At 45.0% G+C, this 11,110-nt stretch overlaps 1 protein-coding gene across 1 annotated transcript; it reads left to right on the top strand.

Moving 5' to 3' along the window:
* The first annotated feature begins 7,427 nt into the window (after nucleotides 1–7,427).
* On the top strand, nucleotides 7,428–10,595 carry LOC136768497 (zinc finger protein 287). Its single transcript, XM_066722731.1, has 2 exons — nucleotides 7,428–8,462; nucleotides 9,131–10,595. The coding sequence occupies exons 1-2, from the start codon at nucleotides 7,832–7,834 to the stop codon at nucleotides 9,871–9,873; spliced, it is 1,374 nt and encodes a 457-aa protein (XP_066578828.1). The 5' UTR covers nucleotides 7,428–7,831; the 3' UTR covers nucleotides 9,874–10,595.
* Nucleotides 10,596–11,110: the final 515 nt, after the last annotated feature.

Raw genomic sequence — 11,110 nt, forward strand, 5'->3', positions numbered from 1 at the left:
TTTTCCAGTGTAAAGTAAAGCTAAAAGTACTTGAGAATGAAGGCATAAGGCTTTCCACTGTATTCAATAACTATAAACAGATTTCTATCTTTATCTGAGAAATGTAATAAGATTAACAATGTAAAATGCAAATTTTTTAAATTCAACACCTTAATTTTTAGGAACATGAATATTTGACATATAGGACAAATTCAGGGTGTTAATACCACAGATGAGAATGAAGGTACAAGACTTATTACATCATAGATGAAACCTCAAAAATACATTCCATCACTATGAGCAAACACACCATTTGGAAGTTCAATGCAATTCAAAGGTAAACCAAATAAGAAAACAGCTAACCCTTTTGCCAGCATGTTTGCATGTTTGTTTTAGTTTAGTATTTACTTTTCACTAACAAAATGCGGTTATATGAAAATATATTTTTACACTATAACAAGGTAATATAGTACAAATATAAAACTATGAAGAAACAGTAACAACAACTGAACACTATTGATTTGATTTGAGAAGGTCTGAGAATATGCTCAGTCTGCTGTGACCCGCCCCTGTCACTGCTGTCACTGTTTCTCCAAAGAAAATGTCTAAAACATCCTGTTGATTTCTGTTATTAATGGCCCCCTCGCAGTCATGTGTTTGCCCTGTCAATTCAATCCCCTCACTCACACTCTGCCTTCTGGTCTCAACCTAACTTGATTAATTGATTGTTAACACCCCAACGAAATAAAACCTTCCTGATTGGTTGTTGAAAGCTTTACAGCCGTCAGTCATTTATTAACAACCACTAGTTGTTGAAAAAGGCTTGTCACTCACACATCAATATTGTCTGATGGATCTGCAGCGCTGCCGGAGCGGAAGAGTTAAACTCGCACCCGGGACTGTAGCTCAGTGCTGGAAAAAGGACGAGCAGGCAGATAATCAGGAAAAGTCCGGTTAAAACTGGATGTATGGTAACCATAGTGTAGCTTAGCTATCACCATTCATTAAATTGTCCAAGTCATAGCAGAAATGAAATGCATCACAGCAAGAGTATTTAAACCATCGATTTACCATAAACGGTCTGGTCTTGAAACTAACTTGTAGTGTGTCTGTGCGCATGCGCGGAGCTCATATTACTGCGGGGTCGCTGCTGCACGCTGCTAACGCAGTTATTAATAGAAAACAGGCGACAAGTGACTCAGATCGGTTATTAACAGGAGTTCGTGATTAGTTTATTTGTGTGTTTTTCAAGCTTACCACCTCCTTGTGAACCCCCATCATGTCAATGCTGTTTGTCCTTGTGCTGCTGTGCGCCTGGCCCGCAGCGCCGCAGGACACGGATTCACGCATCTATGACAGCATGGGTGTATCATGGTTTGTTTTATTTAGAAATGAAATACATTGATACATAAAAACAACAATTTAGGTTTTCTTTTAGACATATGAAAACAAATGGTCAGAATTATATTTATCAATTTGCAAATGTAGTGGGCTAATATTAGCCCATTAGCTCTGCTGTTAATACACATACTCGAGTGGGTGATCGGTAGATTATGTTACAGCAGCAGCATTGTGGAGTAGGGATGGCCGTGCACCGGCTCCGGAGCCAGCTGAGTTCATGGAGCTGCTCCACTCTTTTCCCCTTCATTAAACTCACCCAGTTATTAAGCCCAGTTTTCTTAAATTAACAAAATATGTAACTTCATAGGTATTGTTGTGTGTTGGGGGTTATAAAATAAGTTCAGTTCTCACTCCAGCTATTAGTACATAATACATTATTTTTTATTATTTATATTGTGATTATATGACACCTTCACTTTCTCACACCACTCACGTTCTAGAAGGGATTCTGTAATCTCAGGGCATCTCTCATAAACCACTTGCAAAAGAAGTAAAGTCCATTTTAAAGTTTCAAGTATTTCACCAAATTGTCCTGACTAATTTGTCCAAAAGTTGGTTGCCAGGGAGTTAAGGTCACATGCTGGAGTTACCCCTGCACCTTGTTTGCCACTTTTGAGATATGAAAATAACGGGCCCTTGGTGGGGGGGGGGGTTGCGAACTGTCAACCTAGAGGTTGTGCTGACAATTAGACAACGATGTGTGTGTGTGGGGGGGGGGGGGGTTGAGGGCAAATTGTAACATTTGTAAACTGGTAACATTTGTAACGACATATTCAATAGATTACGGTACTTACAATAACCAGACAACTTCAAAAAATACTGGACAGGGGGTCAAAGTACATACACTACATTGCCAAAAGTATGTGGACACCTGCTCGTCAAACATCTAATCCAAAATCATGGGCATTAATATGGAGTTGGTCCCCCTTTGATGCAATAACAGCCTCCACTCTTCTGGGAAGGCTTTCCACTAGATGTTGGAACATTGTTGAGGGGATTAGTGCATTAGTGAGGTCGGGCTCTGATATTGGGTGATCAGGCCTGGCTCACAGTCAGCTTTTCCATGGTGGGATGGGGTTGAGGTCAAGGCTCTGTGCAGGCCAGTCAAGTTCTTCCACACCAAAATCTTGACAAACTATTGCTGTATGGACCTAACTTTGTGCACGGGTTGTCATGCTGAAACAGGAATGGGCCTTCCCCAAACTGTTTCCACAAATTGCAAAATCACCTAGAATGTCATTGTAGGCTGTAGCATTAAGATTTCCCTTCAGTGGGACTAAGGGGCCGAGCCCTGAGACCATTATTCCTCCTCCAAACTTTACAGTTGGTGTATGCATTCGTGCAGGTAGCGTTCTCCTGGCATCCGCCAAACCCAGATTCCTCCGTCGGACTGCCAGATGATGAAGTGTGATTCATCACTCCAGAGACGGCATTTCCACTGCTCCCGGGTCAAATGGTGGCGAGCTTAACACCACTCCAGCCAATGCTTGGCATCGCGCATGAAGATTATAGGCTTGTGCGGCTGCTCGGCCATGGAAACCAATTTCATGAAGCGCCTGACAAACAGTTCTTCTGCTGACGTTGCTTCCAGAGGCAGTTTGACACTCAGAAGTGATTGTTGCAACCAACGAAAGACTATTTTTATGCACTACGTACTTCAGCACTCAACAGTCCCGTTATGTGAGCTTGTGTGGCCGACCACTTCGTGACTGAGCTGTTGTTGCTCCTAGATGTTTCCTCTTACAATAACAGCACTTACAGCTCACCAGGGCAGCTCTAGCAGGGCAGAAATTTGACAAACTGACTTGTTGGAAAGGTGGCATCCTATGACGGTGCCACACTGAAAGTCATTGAGCTCTCAGTAAAGTTCATTCTACTGCCAATGCTTGTCTGAGGAGATTGCTGTGTGGCTTGATTTTACAGTGGCTCTCAAAAGTATTCACCCCTTGGTCTTTTCCACATGTAATTGTGTTACAACATGAAATCAGAATGGATTTAATCAGGAGTTTTTGCCACTGATCAACAATTTCCATAATTTCAAAGTGAAAAATATGATATGCATTTTTTTCTAAATTAATTACAAATACAAAACAGAAAATAATTGAATGCATAAGTAATCACACCTTCAGTCAATATTTAGGCACCTTTGGCAGCAATTACAGCCATGAGTCTCTACCAGCTGTGCACATCTGGACACAGCAATGTTTGTCCATTCTTCTTTGCAAAATTGCTCAAGCTCCATCAAGTTGGATGGGGACCTTTGGTGAACAGCAATGTTCAACTCTTTCCACTGGGCCACTCCAGGACATTGACCTTTCTGTTTTTTAAGCCACTCCAGTCTGGCTTTGGCTGTATGTTTGGGGTCATTGCCCTGCTGGAAGATTAATCTTCTCCAAAGTCCCAGGTCTCTTGCAGACTTCAGCAGGTTTTTTTTTTACAGGATTTCTCTGTACTTTGCTGCATCCATTTTACGTAATGCTGCCACCACCATGCTTCACAGTAGGGATGGTGTTCTTAGGATGATGTGCGGTGTTAGGCTTGCACCAAATGTAGTGCTTAGTGTTGAGGCCAGAAAGCTCTATTTTGGTCTCATCAGATCATAGAATCTTCCTCTACTTGGACTCAGAGTCTCCCACATGCCACATACACTAATTAGAAGGGGTGTCCACATACTGTTGGTCATGTAGTGTACAAATACCAGACAGTCCGCTAAAATACTGGCCGGCTGGCAACCCTAATTGCCACAGACATCTTTACAATTTTCTACTTTTTCATGTTTGAATGGTTAAACAGATGTTTGTTATTAATATTTGGTTTTGTTAAACAGTTATTTACATAAAGGAAGTAAAAAAGGAATAATTATTTATAATGTTTGCATCCTAGTTTGCACTGTTTTTTGTGGCTCCAGAGCTGGAGCTGGTTAAAAGCAGCTGGAGCCGGAGCAGCAGTGTGGAGCTGCGCTGTAGCCGCTCTGGAGCTGGAGCTGGAGCTGAACCTCTGGAGCCACTCCGGAGCCGGAGCCAGCAAACCTGGAGCACTGCCAACCCTAGTGTGGAGTAGCTTCCAGAGGGTTGTGGCTTCAATCCCCGGTGGGGGATGCTGCTGTTGTACCCTTGAGACAGGCAATGTACCTACAATGCTCCAGTTATAACTTAGCTGTATACATGGGTAATCTATCTATAAGGTTTGCCAACCTAAATTAGAGCCTATATAACAGTAACTTGGTGTGCTGTTTTACTATGATACTAAAATAGGTGGCTTGATACTAAAATAGGTGGCTCAGCAGATACAATCTCGGCAGCACAAGTTATTCAAATGGACTTGGATAATATTCAGTTGTGGGCTGACACCTGGCAGATGAAATTCAATGTGGACAAGTGCAAGGTATTACATGCAGGTAACAAAAATGTCCACTATAATTACACTATGGGAGGAATAGAACTAGATGAAGTAACGCATGAGAAAGACCTAGGAGTCTATGTGGACTCCTCACTTTCTCCATCCAAGCAATGTGGGGAAGCAATTAAAAAGGCAAACAGAATGCTAGGGTATATTGTCAAAAGTGTAGAATTGAGAACAAGGGCAGTAATGTTCAGACTGTACAATGCACTAGTTAGAGCTCATCTGGATACTGTGGACAGTTCTGGGCTCCACACATCAAGAAAGATATCGCTGCTCCAGAGACAGTTCAGAGGAGAGCAACCAGACTTATTCCAGGTCTGAAGGGAATGTCCTACTGAGAGACTGAGGGAACTGAACCTTTTCACCCTGGAACAGAAGAGACTACGTGGGGACTTGATTCAAGTCTTCAAAATCATGAAAGGCATTGACCACATCAAACTAGAGGAGCTTTTCCAGATCAGCAGGGACACACACAGCCGGGGACACAAATGGAAATTGGGCTTCAAGGCATTCAAGATGGAACAGGAGACACTTCTTCTCACAGAGAGTCATCACAATCTGGAACAAACTCCCTAGTGATGTGGTTAAAACTGAACATTTGGGAACATTTAAAATCAGACTGGGTAGGGTCCTTGGATCACATAGTTATTAATGAACACCAAAACAAGCACGATGGGTTAAATGGCCTCCTTTTGTTTGTAAACTTTCTTATGTTCTTAATATCATTCTGTAAATGTATTCTTCTTCTGTCTTCCACAGATTTGACAGGACAAATGTTCAGTTTGATGAAAAGAGATTATTATGGTCCTGGGAGCTCTGTGACGCTCCGCTCAGACCCCAACACCAATATCAGCGCCCTCATCATCTGCCTGCGACACCTATCTGAAGAATAGCAAGATCTGTTCGATGTCTACATGAGTCACTGTGAGTTCTGGCTGAGGTCTGAGAGTGAACGGCATCAGTTTATCGTCGGTGGCTAGTCACTATGGATGAGTTTAAAAGTCCCATTGGACGTTTACCCGTCCTGGACTGATGTCTGTGCTACGTGGGAGTCGGTGGGCGGCATGGCGCAGCTGTTGATCAACGGGCACGGCAGCATGCGGAAGGCGGCGCGACCAGGCCTGTGGAGCGAGGGGACCCTGCTGCTCACACTGGGGAACTTTGAGGGCCAGGTGTCCGACGTCCACATGTGGGATTACGAGTTGCCCACCTACGAGATCAGTGGGTTCATGCAGGAGAGGTACTTCCCTTCGCAGCGCTCTTCAATGTGTCCGGCCCCGTGGTCCTGGAAGACAACAAGTACACCATTGGCAGGAGCAGAGCCGAGGATGAGGAGGGCAACCGGGCAGAAGCGTGGAGGAGGGTGACGGTGAGAAACTACGGGAAGCGGAGGAGACAATGGGAGGATCTGTCAAAAAAGATGAATGAACTATGAGAAAACCATGCATTAGTTGGAGTTTTGTGAAGTTTTATAGATAGTTAAAGGTACATAGAAGAAAAGGGGAAAAAAAAGGAGAGACGGGGCAGAGAAAATGGATTGGAAACTGAAAAAAACAAACAAAAAAACAAGGGCATTCTCAAGTTTCACACCTGTTGGCACCTCACAATTAATTAGATTTGAGTCTGGATAATATAATGGTAATAATTGCACTTTGTTGGCGGGAAGTTTCAGACTTAGGGATATTGCTGTTCTACGATAAAAATGCATTAGTATATTGTGCTTGTGATTTGCCTTTTATGTGAGCCAATACAAATATGTAGGTTATTAATTACAATAAATAAATGCATACATAATTTGCCTGGCGCCTTCATTTCCATTAAATAAATACATTCAGTTGCCTAACTTTTGCCTAACAATTGCTGTGAATATTTTAAATTGATAATATTCATATACAAATGGGCTACAAAAAACACATTACCATATTTGCTTCAGTACCTAATTAGGTGAATAAGTAATTAGTGTAAATTACTGCTATTCTAGGGTTGACTGTAGTCAAGCGGTTTCAGACCTGACTATGATAATGTGCATTCGTTTATGCAATGTTAATAGACAACAGATAAAACAAATGATACCACATGCTTATGTTGGGCCACAGATAAGATACTGTCTGCTCAAACTTAAATGAATACACCCACTCAAATGCTGTAATTTAAAATTAAGTTAGGCTACTGATATTTAAAGTATTTGTTTTTTGCTGCATCAAGACTAATCACCTACACTCAATAATAAAACTAATTCATAAAAGTGTAATTCAGTGTAAAAAAAAAATAAAACTCTTTCACCGAGATTGAGCAGTTGTTGGTTTCAGCCAAGGATGTTCAAACCGGTCCCGGAGTGCCCCCTGCACTGCTGGTGTTTGTTCCAACCTAGGTCTTAATTACTTAATTGAATGGTATATTGCTTTTTTAGGTAAATTAAGGATTCAATTAAGCAATTAAGACCTCAGTTGGAACAAAAACCAGCAGGGCAGGGTGTACTCAAGGACCGGTTTGAAAACCGCTGGTTTAAGGCATTATGTCCTTGTTTTCAGTGAACTACAACTCCCAAGAAAAAAAAAAAAAAAAAAAAAAACATCGGTCGCAGATGTCTGCAGTTCAGCGCAGATTTGCAGCATCCCACAGCTCCCTTTGCTCGAGTCCGGCAGATGTGCGCGTCACAGGGACACGACGACGATGACGTCATAGCGACGCGACGCAGGAAGCTGCCGATGACAACAACGCTTTGGGGTGAAATGCGTCCCTGAGAACCATTTCTTAAAACCCGCTCTTTAACCTCCCCTTTAACAGGTAGAGACCCAACACCGACACCCCGACATGACGTGCGCAGCTCCGAACTGGGGATGAAGTGAAACACAGGCGCGATCTCCTAATGGCGGCGATTCGCTGTGAAGTGCGGGGCCAGCTGTTATGATCGGCTCGTTTCCGTCATTGATTATTGGTCTTCAACCCGATCAGCTCCACGCATCGATACTGAGCCACACCGAGTGACCGAAACACCGGCAGCTGACGGCACTGGAGACCCCCGACCCCCCACTCGGCGCCGGCGACGATGGACCACAGCTTCTCCGCGTCCGTCCTGCGATACGAGCTCGCCGCCACCGTGGAGCAAGCCGTGCAGCGCGCCGTGGACACCGTGCTGGCCGAGACGGCGCGGGTGGTGGGCGGCAGGCTGAGCGACCTGCAGGCGGCGGCCGCCGAGCGGGAGCGGGAGGTGGAGACCCTGCGGCTGCGGCTGGAGATCTCCGAGGGCGAACTGAAGGCGGTGCGGTACTACCTGAACGCCGCCGAGATGAACATCAAGCAGTGCCTGCTGAACGCCAACTGCAACGAGGAGCGCCTGCAGAAGCTCTCCCTGGACCTGTCCGAGGCCAAGGAGGACCCTGGGCCGAGACCCAGCTCCGCCGTGGCAGCCTGTCTTCCCGGCATCCACGCTGTGGACCCGGGGGGAGGGAGGGCGCTCAGGCCGTCCGGCAGGACTGGCCCGGCCGCCCCCTGCGTGGCTTTCTGTGCGCCCAACGTGATGAGGGACTGCGGGCCGGGCAGGAGGGACAGCGCCGGCCGGGCTCCGGTGCACCCCGTGGCTGAGAAGGAGCAGCAGGTCCAAGAGGATGAAGTTTTCCCGGACGAGCCGGACAGTGACACCTCGCCGTACAGCGGGTTGCAAGACGGCACAGAAAAGGGTAATCGTGCAATTTATTATAGTAATAATCACTATTATGAACGTAGCTCTACTATTATTAGATTTGCTGAGACATGTATTGGTATCTGCGCTGTTATTCAACAGTTACCATTATTATATTCAAATGAAAGTGTTTGCGCAGCTGTGCCAAGGGGGGTATATAGGCAAATTACTGGCATTACAGCAAACGGCTTATAACTAGTATTTTCACAGTCACTTTAATATCGGTAATACAGTTGATTGTGGTATGACTTTTTTTTTTTTTGTAGATGTCTTGTTTTGAATTACTTTCCGTATCATTTGGGTAAAGTAACACCTAGTTCAAATTGATTGCATACATTGGTTTAGAATTAGTTAGAAGTCAAAGTAGTTGTAGTATTTACTTTTCATCTAAATTCAGGATCAAAAAGAGCCTGCTATGTCAATGGCAAAAATAACTGGAATTGGAATTTAGAATGGGGGTTTTCAATTGGAATTGAAAAAAATGTTTTTCAAAATCAACACACATCATTATTACTGCTACAAAAGACCCATCCAAGGCATAATATACCTTATATATTTCATACTTTACATCAGTCATTTCTGAACTCAAAAGTTGCACGATTGACTGATGTCACAGGCCAGAATCAGATGGAATTTAATGGAACACCGTTTGTTTTTCATCCGCAGACACAGTCCACTTAGATGCACCTGATTATGAAAAACATCTAGACGGGAGCCAGGACGCGGTCCTCTACAGGGAGGAAATGGACTTTGAGCTCCCTGCTGGCCACGTGAGCGAACTAGGCCGCATCCAGGTCATCGAGGACAACCAGCTGGATTCCATCGAGGTCAAAAACGAAGACCCCGAGCTGGAAGCCGCCCCGGCCTTGGAGGACTGCTATGAAACCTCCCCCCGCCCCCTGCAGGCCTCGCTCGGGCCGGCGGATGAAACGGGGCTGGAGGTGGAGCCCGGGGGACGGAAGAACCCGGGCGGTGCCGACAAGGTCCACAGCTGCAATGTGTGTGGCCGGGTCTTCCGGCGCATCTACAGCCTGAAGACCCACCAGCGTATCCACACGGGGGAGAAGCCCTACCCCTGCCTGGACTGCGGCAAGAGCTTCCGCCACTTCGACAGCCTAAAGAAGCACCAGCGCATCCACACGGGCGAGAAGCCCTACCGCTGTGTGCAGTGCGGCAACTGCTTCCGGGAGCTGGGCCACCTGAAGAAGCACCAGCTGATCCACACCGGGGAGAAGCCCCACGCCTGTCCCCAGTGTGGGAAGAGCTTCAAAGAGGCGGGAGCCTTGCGGACGCACTTCCGCATCCACACGGGGGAGCGACCCTACGGCTGCGCGGTGTGCGGCAAGCGCTTCCGCTATTCCAACAGCCTGAAGACTCACCAGCAGGTCCACTTCGAAGAGTATCTTTAGCTGAAGGGGGCAGGTGGGGCTTGGGGGCACGTTCGGTTCTTCCATTCCAGTTCCCTTTGTTAGGCCTTTTCCCAAGTCCATTCCAGTTCCCGTGGTGCCTGTGATGTCATTGGGCATTTGAATGTGGGATGGAGTCTAAAACAGGGAATTTGGAATTGAAAGAGTGGGATTGTCCCACAACCTTACGGCCCAGGCAGGATGCTAATTGGTGCGGATCAGCCACGGTGGCTCTGCGTCATTTCATCCATGGCCACTTCTTTTGACAGACAACCACGGGCATCTCTGGGCCAACACAGCGCCCTTACCAGCTGTCTGAAGACTGTTTGCTTTCAGTTGCCAAATAAAAAAAACAGCATTGCAAAGGTGCAACCTTGAACCTTGAAAAAGAGGCTGCACTGAGACATTGGTCCTGCGTCGGCCCAGTGGACAAAGTGATGCATCTCTGTCAACGTTGCACCAAGGGTGAAAAACAGGTTGGCTTAGCACTGGAATCGAGGTTGATGAAGACAATAACGTCCTTTGATTTGCAAGAGTTATTTATTATTTATTTGCTGGAGAGCTGCAGTACGATTGATCCCTAATACCTAAACCGGTCCTATTTAAGCCCAGGATGAAATGAATGAGGGAACCCAGTGAGGTTGTCTTGGGCTGTGGTCTTAAGTGGACGTTCTAGTGCTGTGTGATTTGTTGAAAGACAATAAACATGGAGAGATTTATGTAAAGCGGTAGGTTTGTCTTTTTCTTCAGTTGCATTCACTTGACTTACAACGTTATATAAGAGCATAAGACAGTTGACAATCGAGAGGAGGCCATTCGACCCATTGTGTGCGTTTGGTGTCCATTAATAACTAAGTGATCCAAGTCCATTTTATCCAGATCCAATCTATTTTTAAATGTTCTGAAACATGCATAGGCATATGTTTACATTGTATAGCCAAAGCTAATCACACAGCTGTATAGGTTTTATTTTACTATTTTAAGATGTATAGCGGCAGCCATAGCCTATAGGCTTATGTTTACATTGTATAGGCAAAGTTAATTGTATGATATTGTAAGGACTGTACTAATTACCAGGCAGCAGAGCCAAAGCTCAGTGCTATATTTTATTATTTTCTAAATTTTATATTTCTACAATTTCTTATTTATGTTAATATTCACTTATCTTAAGATTCTATAGTGCAGTGAATTTCTTCAAATGTACCTACTTACCAGCTTTTATTGTTAATTGTTGTAGTAG

This window comes from Amia ocellicauda, chromosome 14, assembly GCF_036373705.1.
Source record: "Amia ocellicauda isolate fAmiCal2 chromosome 14, fAmiCal2.hap1, whole genome shotgun sequence".
Taxonomy (NCBI): Eukaryota; Metazoa; Chordata; class Actinopteri; order Amiiformes; family Amiidae; genus Amia; species Amia ocellicauda.